General features: G+C 39.5%; 2 protein-coding genes across 2 annotated transcripts in view; both read left to right on the top strand.

The window, feature by feature from the left end:
• Nucleotides 1-7,605, top strand: part of SNRPB2 (small nuclear ribonucleoprotein polypeptide B2) — an 11,041-nt gene extending 3,436 nt beyond the window's left edge. Inside the window, exons 2-6 of the mRNA XM_042446816.1 lie at nucleotides 1,040-1,212; nucleotides 2,291-2,431; nucleotides 3,537-3,590; nucleotides 4,459-4,547; nucleotides 7,137-7,605. Coding sequence (XP_042302750.1) covers nucleotides 1,040-1,212; nucleotides 2,291-2,431; nucleotides 3,537-3,590; nucleotides 4,459-4,547; nucleotides 7,137-7,296 — 617 coding nt within the window. The 3' untranslated portion in view covers nucleotides 7,297-7,605. The remainder of the gene's footprint in view (nucleotides 1-1,039; nucleotides 1,213-2,290; nucleotides 2,432-3,536; nucleotides 3,591-4,458; nucleotides 4,548-7,136) is intronic.
• Nucleotides 7,606-10,053: 2,448 nt separating this feature from the next.
• Nucleotides 10,054-15,919, top strand: OTOR (otoraplin). The gene is made up of 4 exons (XM_042438527.1): nucleotides 10,054-10,750; nucleotides 11,029-11,168; nucleotides 13,234-13,344; nucleotides 15,619-15,919. The coding sequence occupies exons 1-4, from the start codon at nucleotides 10,525-10,527 to the stop codon at nucleotides 15,640-15,642; spliced, it is 501 nt and encodes a 166-aa protein (XP_042294461.1). The 5' UTR covers nucleotides 10,054-10,524; the 3' UTR covers nucleotides 15,643-15,919.
• The last annotated feature ends 2,255 nt before the right edge of the window (nucleotides 15,920-18,174 follow it).

Raw genomic sequence — 18,174 nt, 5'->3', positions numbered from 1 at the left:
CTGGAAGTTTGCAATCTGAAAGTTTTTAAAGTTCAATGTTCTTACAATGGCTTGTTTTAATGTACTGCACCAGGACTTTTAAAACTCATTATGTAATGTGAATAAACAAAACCTGCAATGCTGTAAGTGTAGGGGTTGCAAGGGGAAGTATGTCACTGGGCTATCAACCAAAGTATGCCATATTTTGAGGCAAAAAATGAATGTGCAATGATGAGTTAATTACATTGACCTCAGTGAGGTTTACTTCTGAATAAATATTGCGTACTTACTGATTTAGTAAAAATAAAACCAGTTTTTAAAAAGTTAAAGTTATCTGCTAATCCTTCTACACTTTCTCATTTGCTCCTCCCCTTTTAACCAATATTCCCAACTTCCATCTTTTTTACAATTCTATTTCTTATTCCACTGCACAACCTGTCATGTCCCACTGAGTCCTACAGGCACAAATACATCACAGAAAATACTTTTCAGTATCTGCACTATTTGGAATACAATGATCTCACTATTAAAAGAAGCACTCCTAATATTCTGCTGCAGTTGCAAATATAATATTATATCGAGGAGTAAATTAACTAGTAAATAAAACTGCAGAGTAACTTATACAGTGGGACCTTGGTATCCATGGGGCATCCGTTCGCCCCCTCCCCCATGCGAATACCAAAAAACATGGGACCTCAAGCCCCATTCTCCATAATGGTGGTGCGATGTGCGCATGGCTGCTAGTGCGGCTGCATGCACATGCCGCCATTTTGAACAATGGGGGCTTACTGTCCACGGATGCTTAAATCCACAGGTAGGAAGGACCCACAGTATAACCAAACAAATGGATTGTGAATAGTTAACGTTCCAAGGATATGTGTGTAGTCAAAAAAACAACACTAGAGATGTGACATTTGGTGTTAAAAGCTTAGTCGAGTTCCCTGCCCTGTCAAGTCCTGCTCCTTAACTTTGTTGCTCTTTGCTGGTGTTTAAGATAACATGGCTTGTTTGAAATAGATAGTTGCTGGTCATATAATTCTCCTTTTATTTATTTTAACAGAATTGAAGAGGTCTTTATATGCACTGTTTTCTCAGTTTGGCCATGTAGTAGACATTGTAGCTCTAAAGACAATGAAAATGAGAGGACAAGCCTTTGTTATATTTAAAGAGCTTGGGTCATCCACCAATGCCTTGCGACAATTACAAGGCTTTCCATTTTACAGTAAACCAATGGTAAGTCTTAGATTTTACTGCAAAACGTGGTACAGGTAAGAGCATAGTAATATGATGTTGTATTTTCTGTGCCTAGAAAAACAGACAGTGTTTTGAAAGTCTTCATTGTTTTATTTTATACTCTTGAAATTTACATTATATAGAAATTTTTCTGTTATAGTCTAGGAAGACCTGTCATTATGTGCGACGAGTAACAACTGTATCAAAACAGAAATAGAAATGGTTTTAATAATCCTCAATGACAGTTTGACATCCTAGAAAAAGACTTTCTGAAATATATCAAATGTGCAATCCTGTATACTCCCTGATTTTGTCCTGTCACTATATTGCTTTTGCTTAAAAATGCACCTTGTTGCTGGTTAGGGAAGATGATGTTGCAGCTATTACAAAGGATGGTATTGTCATCTCTGATGGCCTAAATACCATAAAGGCACCAGACCAGGTCTGATCTTGGAAGCTAAGCAGGGACAGTCCTGGTTAGTACAGGGAGCTCTGGTGGCACAGTGGTTCAATGCCAGTACTGCATCCACAAGGTTATGAGTTCGATCGCAAGCAGGGCTCCAAGGTCGACTCAGCCTTCCATCCTTTTGTAGTTTGGTGAAATGAATACCCAGCTTGTTGGGGGCAATTGGCTTACACATTGTAAACCACTTAGGGAGTGCTAGTTTGCTAATATAAGTGGTATAGAAATGTACTTACTATTGCTATTGCAAATTGGAAAACACCAGTGAATACCTGTTGATGTTGTAGGCCAGGGATTCCCAACCTTTTTGACTTGTGGAGCCCTTATTTCTATGGCTGAGCCCCTAAGAGGCTCCTTGGAGCACAGGTTGGGAACTGCTGCTGTAGGCTGTATTTCAAAGGAAGGAAACTCGCAAAACTACCTCTGAGTATTTCTTGCCTAGGAAAATCCTGTGAAATTAATGGGGTCATTGTAAGACAACAAGCAGCTTGAGGGCAACACACAGATGAGATTGTCATATCTGGTAGCAATTATGTCTATAGGTGTTTGTTCCTGAGCATCTGACTGAAACATCCAGCTTTGATTAAACTTAATGCAGTCTTCTACTTTAAACAGCGCATTCAGTATGCAAAAACAGACTCGGATGTAATTTCAAAAATGCGTGGCACATTTGCTGATAAGGAGAAGAGGAGAGAGAAAAAGAAAACTAAGGCCTTGGAACAGTCTGCCAATGCTGCAAACAAAAAGCCAAACCAGGTAATGTAAATTTGTAGTGATTTTTTCCTATCCAGGCCTGCTTATAATTACCCTTCACCAAGGTATAAGCACTCTCAAATTGATGATTTCCTACCACATTAATTATGTGGCTAATAATGTAGGTTAATTATGTTGTAGTGCATATTTAAAAGTATGGTTTCTTTAAGTTCTGTTTTTTAAGTGTTTTTTTTCTTAAACAAGCAAACAAATGCATGGAACAACAGAACAATTTGGGGCAAATTTCATTTGAAAAGTACAGTACTTAAACCAAGGAGTCCCTACATGTATTATTGGGCTTGAGGTCCCAGCAGTCTCACCAGCATAGCCAGTGATGAGGAATATTGAGAGTTGTAGTTGAAGAATATGATTTCTATCCCTGCCTTAAACTAATTTTGGATTTTACAATTAAGTTGTGAATTCAGTTCTGACCATTATAATATGCCAGCTTTAGGCAAATTGCTGTTGGTAGAAATGATTTTTCTTGGTGAAATTTCAGCTAAGGGCATGCTGCTTTCCTGGAAGGGTTGATACCACACGTACAGAGCTTGGAATAGTAACTTTTTAGCCTAAAACTCCCATAATTCCCTAGTCTGCACAGCCTTTGGGAATTATCCAAATATAGCATTATGTTCTTTACAACATAACATTAAATGCAGTACAGGTGAAGAAAGGAATGATGAAATCTTGCCTCTTTAGGTATCAACAGCTTGCATTGTTGAAAAAAAAGTATGTTAGGAATTCAAGTTTATTTTTCTCAAAGCATTTGCTATTCACAGGCAACTCTCCTTTGCCTGAGACTGAGAGTAGAGATGATGGTACCCCTCAAAAAATCCCAAGTAGTTTGTGTCCTTAGAAGAAATTGTGTCCTATGACTGGCGGAATAGCTCCTAACTGTTTAAGAATTTATGTATTTTTGTTTTTAAAACTGGAACTCCATAGAATATAATTCTGTACATACTCTTAACAATAATTTGAAATTGAAATTAATACAATGTTTTTTTAACAACTGCTACAATAATACACATTGGTATATACAGTATTGATTGTGAAGTTGGAATATGATTTCTTTAAAAGCAAAAAACCCTCTGTTCTTATTTTTTAACAGGGAGCAAATCAGAATTCAGCAAATAGCCAAGCAAATTCATCACAGAATCAGCAGGTAATTCTTACCATCTTCACCAGTTCCAACTAAATGGATCGTAGACCAATGTCTTTGGCTTTTTAGAATCAATGGCCTGTTACAGACAGCCAAAATAAAGCTGCTTCGAGTTACAGTGGAGGTATGGTGTTTCAATGATGCATGCGTCCTAAGAGTCCAGAAGTCGCACCAAAGCCATGCTCCAGCCTGGAGCGTGGCTTTGGTGGGGCTTCTGGACTCTTAGGACGTATGCATCATTGAAACATCATGCCTCCACTGTGACTCGAAGCAGCTTTATTTTGGCTGTCTGTAACAGGCCAATGTAACTTGTATACAGATAAATGCATTTTGTATGGAAGCAGTGCAGTTTCTTTATGTGTGACTTACTTCCTTAAAAGATAAACTATCAGTCAATCAATTTTATCTGTCAGCACTTGCTTAGAGTGTTTATTGCTGTATAATTCCTGATCTTTATTGTCTTATGTTAAAAAAAAAAACTGGGTCCATCATGTATAATAAACTCTTGCTGTTGTTAGGCCTCACTTTCTACCTTTCTGATAACATAAAGATGGTCTGCAGCACAAATAAATTATTGTTGTATTGGGGATTTCAAATGGTACTGCTGAACTGGTAAGTAACTGTTCAGTAAACAATATCTAAATTACACTAAACTCCTTTATTAACCTAGAAATTTGTGAGATTCTGAAAAGTTGCTTATGCTTTTCCCAGTTTATTTGTTTGTTTGTTTTGGTCAAATGGAAAATTAACAGTGCTTTGGAATAATAGTATCCATGCATGTGACAAGAACCATTGCAAAATTTAATAAATGCTAAAGCAAGTATGTTTTTGTTACACATTATCCTGTTATTTCTTGCTTGTGTTGTTGCAGGTGCCGGATAATCCACCAAACTATATTCTTTTCCTCAACAATTTGCCAGAAGAGACAAATGAAATGATGTTGTCAATGCTGTTTAATCAGTAAGTTCATCTAGGAATATATACAATTCTGTGTTCCTCAAATATACTTCAGCTGTGGTTCTGTGTAGATTGACTCACATTTGAATTTCATGGAGACTGATGAGACTTCAAACTTTTAAAAGATTTTTCTACATGTTGAATCTCTATAAATTACTGTTATTAAATATTTATTTATATCCCGCCTCTTCCGATTGAGGATCGAGGCAGGTAATAACAAAAAATACAATATACAACAATAAAAACAACAAGCCCCACAAAACCCCGACCCAACCCTCCCTCCCAACTATAAAATTAAACAGTAAAAAAAAAAAGTTTAAAAAGTACATAACAATACATCAAAGTTAAATCACAAGTAAGAAAAATAATAAAAGGGGGATTCAATTGGTTCTGGACATTAACAATTGGGGAAGGCCTGCCGGAAGAGAAAAGGTTTTTGTTGCCTTTTTAAAAGCCTCGGGTGAGAAAAAATGGCAAATCTCTTCCAGCAGGTCTTTCCAAGTTTTTGGAGCAGCGACAGAAAATGACCTCCGGGAGGTCACTGCCAGTCTGGTCTTTCTAGATTGTAAGAGGTTTTTCCTGGAGGATCGGAGTGTACAGGAAGGATTGTATGGGAGGAGGCATTCCTTAAAGTAGACTGGACCCAGGCCATGTAAGGCTTTATAGGTGATAACCAACACCTTGTACTGTGCCCGGAAGCTAATAGGCAGCCAATGTAGTGATTTTAAAATAGGTGTAATATGGTCGAACTTGGATTTTCTAGCAGCCAATCTGGCTGCTATGTTTTGAATCAATTGGAGCCTCCAGATGTGGCACAAAGGTTGTGCCATGTAGAGCGCATTGCAGAAATCAAGGTGAGAGGTTACTAGAGCGAGCATGTATGACCGTTTCTAGGTCCCGCTGCTCCAGGTAGGGGCGCAACTGGCGTATCAGCCGAAGCTGGTAACAGGCACTGCTGGCTGTCATGTCAATCTGAGAAGACAGTTGAAGCGACGAATCCAGGAGCACTCTCAAGCTGCGGACGCAGTCTTTCAGGGGAAGTGTAACCCCATCTAGAACTGGCGGACTTATCTCCATACCCGGATTGGGGTTACCTATCACAAGTACCTCTGTTTTATTTGGATTCAGCTTAAGTCTGTTTTGCTGCCTTGAAAAAGATGCTGCCTTGAAAAAAATAGTTTCCTGGCTTTTTATATTTCCATATTCTTAATCTAGTGTTTTTATACTATACTGGAAGAGTGGAATAAAAAGACCCATAGGCCTGTTACAGACTGCCAAAATAAAGCTGCTTCGGATCTCTTTGGAGGTATGCTGTTTAAATGATGCATGCATCATCCTAAGAATCCGGAAGCTGCACCAAAGCTGCACTCCAGTGCTTAAGAATGGAGTGTGGCTTTGGCGCGACCTCCGGACTCTTAGGACCCATGCACCATTTAAATAGCATACCTCCAAAGAGACCCGAAGCAGCTTTATTTTGGCAGTCTGTAACAGGCCATAGTTTCATCTAAGAGCTTGATATTTCCTGTCCAAACTGCACAGCTTGGGTGGGCAGAAACCTAAGTGCAGCCCTATCCCCTTTCTCTTGTTTCTCTCCTCATAGACAGCAAGACTTGAAGAGGATAGCCTCTTGTGCATTTGTCCAGAACTTTATCAAATAATGAGGGGATATATGTGTAGATATTCTTTCAGATCATTATTGCCCATGTGAGAAGAATGGTGGCTACAGGATGAGAGTAGTGTACCTTCTCATATATTCATTTGTTTTTGAATGCCTGAAAGGCCTAAAGAAGTGGTTGTCCATAGATTGCTCCATTCTGATTTTTCTGTAGTGGGTGTTCCCCCTTCAAATTCAATGTAGGGGATTCTTTTTTATACTTTGGAAATATTTGGCTTTTAGAAACAGGAGTGTGTACTTTAGGATTTTACAATTTATTGAAGAAAACATGGTTTTGAAATAGAGAATAAATTTAATAGACCCATAGATTGACGGTAGATGATATGTTTTGTGTTCATTCTCTGATGGCTTCAAATAGAGCTGGCAAAACTCTTGCCTGAAAGCTAGGAGACCTGCTACCAGTCAGTTTTGACAGTACTGGGCTAGATTGAACAGTGGTCTGATGCAGTGTAGGGCAGCTACCAATGCTGTTACAGGTAAAAAACAAACAAACAAACAAAAACAGCTTCATTTATATACCACTTCATACTGAACTAATAGTGTCTAAGCGGTTTACAACTGTAAGCTAATTGCCCCCAACTATCTGGGTACTCTGAGCTTTCTTGAGTTAGCCAAGTAGGAAGGACTGAATCTTGCTCTGTTGAATGGGAGTTCATAAAAAACAGTTCAGCCAACTCCCCCCTCCCCCAAACTCAAGTTTAATTCCTGCACATCAAATCCATTTTCCATTGCATTGTAAGTATACTCCTGACTCCTGTGATATGTTTTACTTGGCAAAATCTGCCTGTAGCATTCAACTTCATTTCTCAACGATGACTTTCAATTTTCTGAACTTATTGGAGAGAGGGTTAAAAAAAGTGCTAGTAGCTTTCAAGGATAAAGAACCTGATCTTCACAATAAATATTTTTCTTCCAAGGTTCCCTGGTTTCAAAGAAGTGCGGCTTGTCCCTGGCAGACATGACATTGCATTTGTGGAGTTTGAAAATGAAGGACAGGCAGGAGCAGCTCGGGATGCCCTCCAAGGATTTAAAATTACCCCTTCACATGCCATGAAAATTACTTATGCCAAGAAGTGATGGAAACGAGTCATGATCTTCAAAGGACTTGCTCTTGTTTTTCTTTAAATAAGTTACATTTTCTTATTTGTTTTCTTTTGATAGAGTGAGATGTGGTTCCTTATTTATAAGGAAAAATTCTTGTGCAAAGTTGTTAGACATCAACAGACACCTGTAAGAATTCTTCATACATTTAAGGAATGCTAACAGCATAAGATGGAAATTGTTAAATTGTGTTTTATGTACATAGATCAGTTTTATATACTGTGACCTTATGTTCTTCACAATAAAGTTGCCTATTTGCAAATAAAGCTGCATTTTATTTCTTAACACAGCAATCCATAGGGCAATCTTGTTTCGGCAAAATTGTTAATTAGGAATTACCTGGGAATTGGATGTTCTTGGAAATGCTAATACAGTGGTGCCTCGGGTTACGAAATTAATTCGTTCCGCGGCTAATTTCGTAACCCGAAAAAACTTTCGTAACCCGAAACAATAAATCCCTATGGGATTTTTTCGTATCCCAAAAAATTCGTAAGCTGGGTATTTCGTATCCCGAGGTACCACTGTAGTTTAAAATACATGTTATTTCTATAAGAAACTGGAGGAGGATTATGTTTCCAAATCCAAGTTACTATACCCCTTCTCACTTATATTTCTAACTTACCTCTTCTGGGAGATAAAGTCCCAACATTTGAAGTGCCAAAGTTCTCCACACCTGGTTTAAAACAGATAACTTCTGCTTCCCTCTTAACTCCCATTTTCTATAAATGGAAATTGGTTAAAAGTAAGGAAAATTGTGATTATAATGTACATACTTATGCGAATGACTTTTTCAGATGTAGATACAAGAGGGTAACCTGAATTTGGAGGTGGCAGAGTAATGATGCATACATAATATGGTTGAATGATTAGAAATTAGTGAATTGTTAACAGTAAAACAGAGTCAAATGGACTTGAATTTGACAGCATTGTTTTATTACAGAGGAGCTGACTGGCTTGCAACTGAGTAATTTGTAGATTCAAATGCATTGGAATCTGTTTCAGTCAAATTGTAGATCTGAGGCAACCAAACTAAAGAGAAAACTATACATGTAATGGCTTTGATTCAGAGCTGCCCGCCCTTCCATTCAGGGGGCTGGGAGGAGAGATTCCAGTGGAGGGACTGTCTCGTGGAATAAAGAGCAGTGTTGTTTTTATTTTTTGCAGATTCTGCCTTTTCTTTCCAACACCCCTCCTATTTCTTCCACCTCCCATATTATTATTATTAACCTTTATTTATATAGCGCTGTAAATTTACACAGCGCTGTACATACAATCTTTTAGTCAGACGGTTCCCTGCCCTCAGGCTTACAATCTAAGTAGACACGACACAAAAGGAGAAGGGAGTGGTGGTGGGGAATGGGATCAGGTCCAGCAGTTCTTCTCCACCTCCAAGGCCTGGACCAAGGCAGATGGACTGGAGGAAGGGCTTGGCTTCTTAATGAATGGTTAAAAGAAAAACAAAACAGAAATACTGTTCTGAAGGGCTCTCAAACCCATTACAGCAGATTTCAATGGGTTGGAATGGGGAATCTGTGACAACCCCCCTCCACCTCTGTCATTGGGATTGCCTGTTGATGGTACCTCCAGATTCATAAATAAATAAAATGCCTGATTAGGTATATAGGCCTTACATGTGATACCTATATGTACTGCATGGGTAGGAAACTAGGTCTCCAGCTGCTTCTGGACTACATCTGTTAACCATCATTGATTAGATTGGCTAAGGATGATGGGAGTTGTAGGCCAAAAAACATCTCAAGAACCTCAGTTGTCTATTCCTATAGTACTTCAGTTAATCTGTATTTCTATAAGGCCTTAAAGGGTCAATGAGGAGAGGGCCTTTTTAGTTATGAACTTCAGTTTATGGGATGTGAAGCTCATCTGATTTTGACATAATCTTAGATAATCATCTACACCAAAATATATGATGGGCAGAAGTTGGGCAATTTTTAAATACATTATGCCGATTTATTTTGCCTTTGGTCTTGCTGAAGGGGATGACAAATCATAGACATATTTTAAGTTGTGTATAATATAAACTATCTTGATAGTTCTTTTAGAAAAGTTTAACAACAATAATAATGACGATTTTTATTGATTGCAACCTTGAGTTATGGCTTGTTTCTGTGGGAGAGACCAAATCTGTTTAAATAAATTCATAATTTGAGGACTAAGGGCCTGAACAGACAGGTGAAAATAAAGCTGCTTCAGGCCACTTTGGAAGTATGCTGTTTAAATGACACATGCATTTTAAGAGGCCAGAAGTTGCACCAAAGTGATGCATCAGACCTTAGGACAGGAGTGTGGCTTTGGTGTGGCTTCTGGCCTCTTAGAACACATGTGTCATTTAAACAGCACACTTCCAAAGTGGCCCGAAGCAGCTTTATTTTGGCCTGTCTGTTCAGGCCCTAACTTACTGCTTTATCATACTAGGGGGCAAACAGGATTTAAATGAGAGTTAAACTAGAGAAAACAATGGCGGGGTACATACCGCCACTTTGCGGCGCTCTGCCGCCACCGCTGGTAGGTCCGCGGGGGAGCCAAAGCCTTCAGACGGCCCGACTCCCGCGCGGACCGAAAAAGAAGCTCCAAAATGGAGCTTCTTTTTCCGTCGCGTTTGCGACGTAGCGAGGCGCCAGGGGCCATGTAGAAGGGCCGGCGCCATCTTGTACGGATGGAGTCCGTACTAGGCCCAGGGGCGTCTATAAGAGACGCCCCTTTTTTAAAATGGGACGTCCTCTGGACGTCCCAAATGCCGGTGCAGAAAGCACCCAAGAAATGTACTGTGATAAACATCAGCCATTTCCTGATTTTCTCTAGTTTAACTCATGTTTAAAAACTGTTTGTCCCCAAGTGTGATAAAACAATAGATAGTTCAGCTCCTAACTCCAGCTTACCTTCTGCAGTGCTGTTCTGACACTTTATCCTTATCTGATATGTCATCAACACAGGATTGCTTGTGGCACTCCAATGTAAACCACATAGGAATGAGGCAATTTTATATAGTCAGCAGATTATTAATTTTCTGCAAAATTTGCTCAATGCAGTTCTAAGAACATTGCCTTGGACAGTCTGTGTCGCGGGAAGAGAGGCATTTTAGATAAATGAAGCACCGAGGGCCCCTCTGGGGTTCTGCAGCTCTGTAAAACTGGTGGAATGTTGCCCTCATAACTTCCCTTTGGTCAGAGAGGTGGTTCCCTGCAGATGTGTGTTGGAGTTTCTATAAAAGAGATACATTCCTCCACTTGTATTTCATTTATGAGAGGGAGAGCAAGGCGCCTGCGAAGGAGAGGACGGGCAAAGAAAATGTCACATACTGTTTGCTTGCTGATATTTCTGCTGTCTCTAGGATTTACTTTCCAGATTGCAAAGGGCATTTTTATGGACAAACTTGCCAGCAAGAAGCTGTGTGCTGATGAGGAGTGTTTATGTAAGTCTCTCTCTCTCTCCTCTGTTTGTTCACCTGTGTGCTCTGAATGTGCACTTTGGAGACTGAGAAGTTCCTGAACTACGTTAACTACAACTGCCTCATTGATAAGTTTAGGTATCTTGACAAAAACCTTGGGTATCTTTTATCTTAAAAGGCTCACAGACATCTGCTTTGAGAGGGTTGGAGCTCGAGCTGCTGAAAGCAGACAGTGTCTTGATTATGTGAAGCAAGGCTGCATTTGCAAATTTACAGGTTTGCTTCTGTTTTTAATCCCACAGATGCCATTTCCTTGACAAGAGCAGAAGATGACTACAACGCACCAGATTGCAGATTTATTAATATTAAAAAGGGGCAATTGGTCTATGTTTACGCCAAGCTTGTGCCAGAAAGAGGCGCTGGAGAATTCTGGGCTGGAAGTGTAAGAACCTTCAATACATAAAGCGTATATTTACCTTTTCTTGGCTATTTGCTTTCAGTACTCATGATTTAAGAAAGAAGGCCAAGGGATAGGGGGAATATTCCAGGTCTTTTTGACAGGGAGGTTCAATAAGAGCTCAAAGGTACCACAAGTAATGCCAAAATTCAGAGATATAGCTGTGTTAGTCTGTAGAATCAGTATATAGAGAGGTCTAGTAGCATCTTTGAGACTAAGTGAAAGAAAGAAATTGTAACATGAGCTTTCTCAGACTTCAGCCTACTTCTGACATTATTTATAAGGTGATACTTTCTGAAATGATACCGATAACAGTGTTTCTTTAAACAAATAATGTACAGACTACTGACACTGGATTTTAGTATAATAAGATTTACTCATTGCTTCAAAATGAAAGTTTGGGGTGTTACTTTGAGGGATTTGGGAGCATTCTGACCTTTTTTGTATTTTTATGCAATGATTTAGTAATGCTACTTCTTACTTATCAATAATGAGTAATAGATCTTTTTTAATGCCTATGCTTTTACAATAATGGTTCCATGCACAGTTATATACCTGCCAACACCTCTTCCCTTCTGTTATGGAGCACTTTATGCTTAAAACAGTGGGAATAGAAAGCAAAGGGAGATTCTGATCTAATCAAAAGGGTCTGAAATGCTGCAACACAGTAAGAAAGACAATTTTTCTTTAAACCTCTTTAGTGTTGGAGGTGTGTGTTCATTTTGAGGAGGGGGGCTGTTTTGCACTTAGGGGCCATTAGCTCAAAGCCATTGTAAAAGAAGAAATGGAATTGTCCCTAAACTGAACTGAAGTTAAGTAGTGATAGAATTCCAGGGACCACAAAGACAAGTAGAGTGTGTCCATGTTGTCACCTATGCAGTATGAGCATTTAAAGCATCCTACAATGGCAGTTTTGTAAAAGAAAAAAGCTTCAAGAAATGGGAGGTTTAAGCATACCCTACCCATGAGTTCAAAGATATAGCAGTGCTATTCTGTAGAATCAGTATGTAAAGAGATCTTGTAGCATCTTTCAGATTAACTGAAAGAAAGAAATTGGTAGCATGAGCTTTCATAGACTTCAGATGCTTTGCCCATGAGTGTTGGCCCTAAACTGGATTGAGTCCACAAGTACAGTGGTACCTCGGGTTACGAAATTAATTCGTTCCGCGGCTAATTTCGTAACCCGAAAAACCTTCGTAACCTGAATTGCCATAGGCGCTAATGGAAAAAATAGCTCTCTGCTGCCCTCCGGTGGCGGCCTTTCCATTTAAAACAGCGCCGGGGTTTTTTCGTAACCCGAAAAAACCTTCGTAAGCCGAAACAATAAATCCCTATGGGATTTTTTCGTATCCCGAAAAATTCGTAAGCTGGGTAATTCGTATCCCGGGGTACCACTGTAGTGCTTTGTAGCAACAAGAAATGCATTCATATAATTTTTTGTTTTTTGGGGCTTTTTGGTAATTTGTGACTTACGGTGACCCCCAGGGCAACCCTATGATGGTTTTTTTTCTGGGACTGAGAGCATGTGACTCACCCAAGGATATCCATGGCTGAGCAGGGAATCAACTCCTAGTCTCCATAGTTGTAATCCAGTGCTCAAACCACTACATTATGCTTGTTCCCTTAGTATAATTGGACCTTTAAAAAAACCACATATATCTTTGTTCAAAAAACAATTTACCAGAATAACAACTTTGTTAGCACTTTATGATGGTCAAAGTCATGTCAAACAATATATAAAAAGACATCTGTAGTTCTTGTTTGCAAAAGAGAAGCACATTTCTTTACTCTAAATAGTGTTGTTGTTGTTATTAACTGCCCCCAGTTGACTTCAACTCATGGCGACCCTGTATATAAGACATCTCCAAACCCTCCCATCCTCCACTGCTATGCTCAGGTTCCGCAGGTTCAGGGCTGTGACCTCCCTGATTGAATCCAGCCATCTAGCATGCAGTCTTTCTATCACCTTCTACCTCTCCTAGCATTATTATCTTTTCTAATGTGTCATGCCTGTGTTTAATTCTGGGTTTGTTGGCTGTGTCCTGTTAAGGTTTACGGTGAACATTACGAAGACCAGATGGGCACTGTTGGTTATTTCCCCAGGAATTTAGTCACAGAGCAGCATGTCTATCAGGAAGCAAACAAGACAGTTGCCACAAAGGTAAAAATTTTAAAAATGAAAAATAAACTAGTTACGTGAATGTTGCTGAATAAATATTTTGGTCTGGTTAGTGCTGGTTCGTCATGCAAACCTCATCACCCCTAGCCACAGCAGAGAAAGACATTTTATATGCTGAGGTTTTTACCAAATTAATTGCCTGACAATATATTTATGTGCCTTCAAGTTGCCTGTCACCCTATGCATTTCACAGGGTTTTCTTAGGCAAGGAATACTCAGAGGTGGCTTGCCAGTTCCTTCATCTGAAATATGGCTGACAGCACCTGGCATTTGTTGGCAGGCTTCCATCCAAGTACTAACCAGAGACAATGTAGCTTCACTGAAATTGCTGAATAAATGGCTGCAGAAGATTCCCTACTGACTTTGGCTGTAGGCCTGTGCATACTGAGAGGTAGGCAGACTTCTCAGGGCACAGACACTGTGCTTACTGACAGGTCTGCTTCCTGTTGCTAGAAGCTGCCTTTTTCCTGACTGGGCTGTATGCCATGTTCTCCACTTCTGTTTTATTGATTCCTTTGCAGCAGGCATTACCCACAAATAACTTGATCATTTCCCCCCTTTCTGTTTGGGTTCTGAAAACATGATGCCTTCCTAAACTTATTTTCAACAAATGCCAGTCGAACTGGGTGGAATTGGTAGAAAAAGGCTGTATAGTAAGCCAGCTTGATATCTGCAGAGCCCTGGCTCTACCACTTGTGACTGCAGGCAGACTTTGACCTCCAAACCAAGGGATCCCACCTCCCACCTTTGACTGGTGTGAGCTGCTGGGATTTGCAGGCTAGCAACACCTGGAAGGCCCCACTGTTCCCACTTCAGCCTCAACACAAAGTTTAATACCTCAGTTAAGGAGACACAGGTCTCTGCTGAGACAATATGACCATCACCTCCTATAGTGTAAGTCCTTTGGGGCTCAACAGCAGTGTGCTAAGTGATTCTTTTTTATCTGGTAGTAGCATTTTTATGGGTAGCTCCCACAGTCTTGGATCTTTAAAAAATCTTATTTCAAAAAAGCTGTTAAGAAATTGGAAGGGGTGATGTGGAGAGAAATTGCTATAAAAGAAAAAGGACACTTAAGACATAGTCCCCATAGTGTTAACCACGTACAGTAGCAAGTTTGTGTTTCAGCATTTCTTGAAATATAGTGTTATTCTTATACATTATACTCCTATACATCCTTGCATGTTATTCTGTTGTTTTTCAAAAAGTTGATTGAGAGCTTGCTGTTAGAGACAACTGGCTGTGCTTGGACATTAATGTAGCAGAAACAACAGTCTAGCCTTCTCCAATATGCAGACATTCTTCTCTAACCAATGACATCACTAGGGTTGGTGTCACCCAGTGCAGTAACTCATGGTGTCACGCTCCCCCCTTGACCTGCTCCCATAACACTTAATAATGGTTTATTTGTAGTAATGTTACTCATAAATTGTAATTCCCCTATATCACTGAATGTAATGGTAATAGTTGTGACATAAACAACTGCATAATTAAAATTATACCTTTATGTTACAATATCCTATGCAAAGCCTATATGTATTTACATATACCTAGCTTTATGTGGTTAAGGTGAAGATTTGGTAAAATGTGTTTTTCAAAAGGAAATTTAAAAAGAATGATTTTTTTAAAAAAAAAATACAATTTGAATTTTTTTAAAAAAATAAACCAACCTGGGGCCTCTCCTTTCTCCTCCCACAGACCCTCACACCACTCACCCCATGTCTTATAGCATTTTAAAGGGAAACAGGAGAATGCCACAGCCCATATCTGTCCAAATGCAGATGTTTCAGGAGCAGTGGTGTCACCCTATCCTTAGGATGTTACCTGGTGTGGCTCTCATACCCCCCACACCCCTAGTGATGCCACTGCCTCTGACTTTTCTTCCTTTAGCATAGATGTAGGGAAGACATCAGAAATTCCTGGCCTGGAGTAACCATAAATCAATATAGCATTCAAACAGTAAAATCTGGTAGATTTTTCCCCTAAAGTAAATAAAAGCAAGCCAGCTTCATAAACTATGATCTGAAATTACCACAGTAGCTGCAGTTCAGCTAGTTAATCAAAAACTGAAGCAAAAGTTTCCAAAGTTGTCTTCATGGTTGCAGTGAAGAAAGAGAAGGGAAGACATGAACATGTTTGTGTGGTGGGGTGCCTTGAGCTTGTCAGATTTGGTTTAGGAATGTATCTGAATCGGCCTATTCTGTTATCAAAGCATATATAAAAATGGCCTCTAACAGCAGACCATTATCTCTTTTCTAGGACATTGATTTCTTTTGTGAATAGAAGCATGTAATGTGGCCCATCGACATAACTGATACAAAAGAAGTTTTGCGCAAAAGAGGAACATCTTTTTCTGTTGTAGGGAAATACAGAAAGCTTGTCTTTTCTAAATACCTTCTTTAAAACAAATTAAAGGAAAACAGTTTAATATGGAATAGTTGTATGCACTTTTATTCATATTGTTGTATTTTATATTAATCATTGTTTAAACTGCTGTTGCCTTTTCAATTGCTCTGTTATCTTGTTTTAAAGTAATAAAGAAAAGTCCATATTTCAGGTAGGACCCTAAATGTTTTCTGACCTTTAATCTTTATTTTGACCATCTTTCTTCTCTCCTGATGTGTTGTGCATTGCTAAATGAGAGGTAAAATTGAGAAATTTATTCTAAAATGCTTATTCACTGTCTATATCGATCACCATCATGTCAAAGCACAAACCATGGCATTATGATTTGATTTTCTCCACTCAGAAGAGCGCAGGATAGTCATGACATCTTTTCATTTTTCATTGGTTAAAGATCTTTAGAGCAATAAGCTTTACTTTGGAGCAACAAGCATTACATTTTTGTCCTCTAGGACTGAGGATGGCCACAGGCTAGACTAGGTGGTTTTTCCACCTCTGTGATGGAAAAATGGTTTCATAACTTTCCTCTCCCCTGACTTGAATATGCATCTGCCTTGGCACTCATACCCTGGATGTCCATGCATGAATGCGAAATTTAAATATGGTGTACATGTGTAAAAAAGTGTATAGGCCCAGATTGTGGAATTGATTCGCATATTTTATGAGGCAGTTGTGAATGCCTGTGCATTGTGAATTTTACCTAGCTGTGCTAGATGAAAGTCCTCTATATGGACATCTGGGTGGGAAAGGTGCACTGGGTTGAGTAGCTTGTTTTCCTGCTGGATAAGCAAATTTGTTTGCTTTCAGGGGAGTGTTTCAGCATCATATTAAACCAGAATTATAAAGAATTCTGTATCATTGTGCTTGAGTATGTTGACACAGGATTGTTCCATTTGTGTCCTTTTTCAAGCAGAAGCAACTAAACAAGCTAAGGACCTTCAGGTTTGTTTAATGTGAGTGTGAAATCAAATTTCTGGCTTGTCTATTACCTGATAAACTGGAATCACAAGCAGTGGCATGTTCTTGGCTTGTAACTCTGTTTTGTTGGGAGAAGAGACAAGCCAGGATTGTGGCTTGAACAGCACTCCACACAGAAGCCATTGGTTTGTTTGGCCAACTCCAGTTGCATCAGGAGTGGTTGGGCAGTGTGTACCAACCTACTGCTCACAAATGATAAGCCACAATTCTGTTGGTTTATTGGAATAGGCAAATCTAGGCAATGAATAACACAGTTGTGGTGTTGCTAACATTTGGTGGTATCTCGTGTTACAATGCTTGGAAATGATAGACCTGGAAGAGCTTTGCAAATATGTATTGGAGGCTGTTACATTCGTTCTGTGGGATGAATCAGCATCCAGGCAAGCACTGTTTCTAAGAGGTCAGGGTACATCATCAGATGTGCCTAAAAACTCTAGTTTTGCAATAGTAGCAGCCACAGTGCATGCCACAAGGCTACAGTCTGGATTCCAGGGGACCAGATCAGAAAGGAGGAGCAGGCCTTATGGGGCAGCATCTTGAACTGTGGGCTGCCAGACTCTGACAGCTTCAGATCAATTTCAGTCATTGCTCAAGTCCTGTTTTCTCTAATTACAATCTGCTATAAAGAGTACCATGCTCCTGTTTATGTCAGCTGTGTTTTCAACAGCAGTGGATGGATGTCACCACCCTCAGTTTACTCGTCTTTTATATAATAGCCAGATATTTTTTCTAGTCTGTCCAGCTGAGAATATAGCAGAGTCAGCAGCTGTCCCTAGAAATAGTGTTCTAGCCTTGTTAGATGTGTGTGTGCACAAGTGAGAAACAGAGACAGATGTTTAGGCAGTCTTTGAGTCTGACTGTTGTCTGGATTCATATGTGTCCCCTTGATCACTGGATCAGCAGCTACAGTACCGGTAAGTGTCACTGAAGAAAGTGGGATTTACCTTTAAGAAAATATACATGGGATTACTTTTAAATTATAATTATTTGTGGTTTCTGCAACACAAGCAAGATAACAGATTCCTCTCTTTACAGCTATTTCGGTTAATTGGGGCAATTTTAAAGCCTTTCACAGCCATATATTTCAGTTGTGCAAATGACTCATGTGGAACTACTAATCCAAACCAAGTCACTCGGAGGCTCATTGTGAATATCAGAATAATTGAAAGGAGGATCTCTCAGATACTGTGTTCTCCAGGAGTATTTGTTCCCTTTTCCTGCAGCAACTTCTAACGTTTGTATCATGTGCTGTTTGAACTGAGCTATGGGCTTTACACCTCTGCCTTTTTTTCTTCCTTAGTTTCCTTCCCATCACAGGAACGGTCCTTGACTAATCAGATTATGAGTCTGTGTTTGTAGATTATACACAATTTTAGAGTAGGTTTGTGCTGACCTCCAGTGGCTGAACCGTGCTTTAGTTTTATATGATACTCC

Source organism: Sceloporus undulatus, chromosome 1 (assembly GCF_019175285.1).
Source record: "Sceloporus undulatus isolate JIND9_A2432 ecotype Alabama chromosome 1, SceUnd_v1.1, whole genome shotgun sequence".
Taxonomy (NCBI): Eukaryota; Metazoa; Chordata; class Lepidosauria; order Squamata; family Phrynosomatidae; genus Sceloporus; species Sceloporus undulatus.
This window is presented reverse-complemented; position numbering and strand designations above follow the sequence as displayed.

What these genes read in the sequence shown, in the direction of transcription:
- OTOR (XM_042438527.1), top strand. Translation starts at nt 10,525, where the DNA reads ATGTGTGTTGGAGTTTCTATAAAAGAGATACATTCCTCCACTTGTATT. An exon ending in TGCTGATGAGGAGTGTTTAT is followed by an intron (nt 10,751 to 11,028) that starts GTAAGTCTCTCT and finishes TTAATCCCACAG; the next exon opens with ATGCCATTTCCTTGACAAGA. An exon ending in GAGAATTCTGGGCTGGAAGT is followed by an intron (nt 11,169 to 13,233) that starts GTAAGAACCTTC and finishes TGTCCTGTTAAG; the next exon opens with GTTTACGGTGAACATTACGA.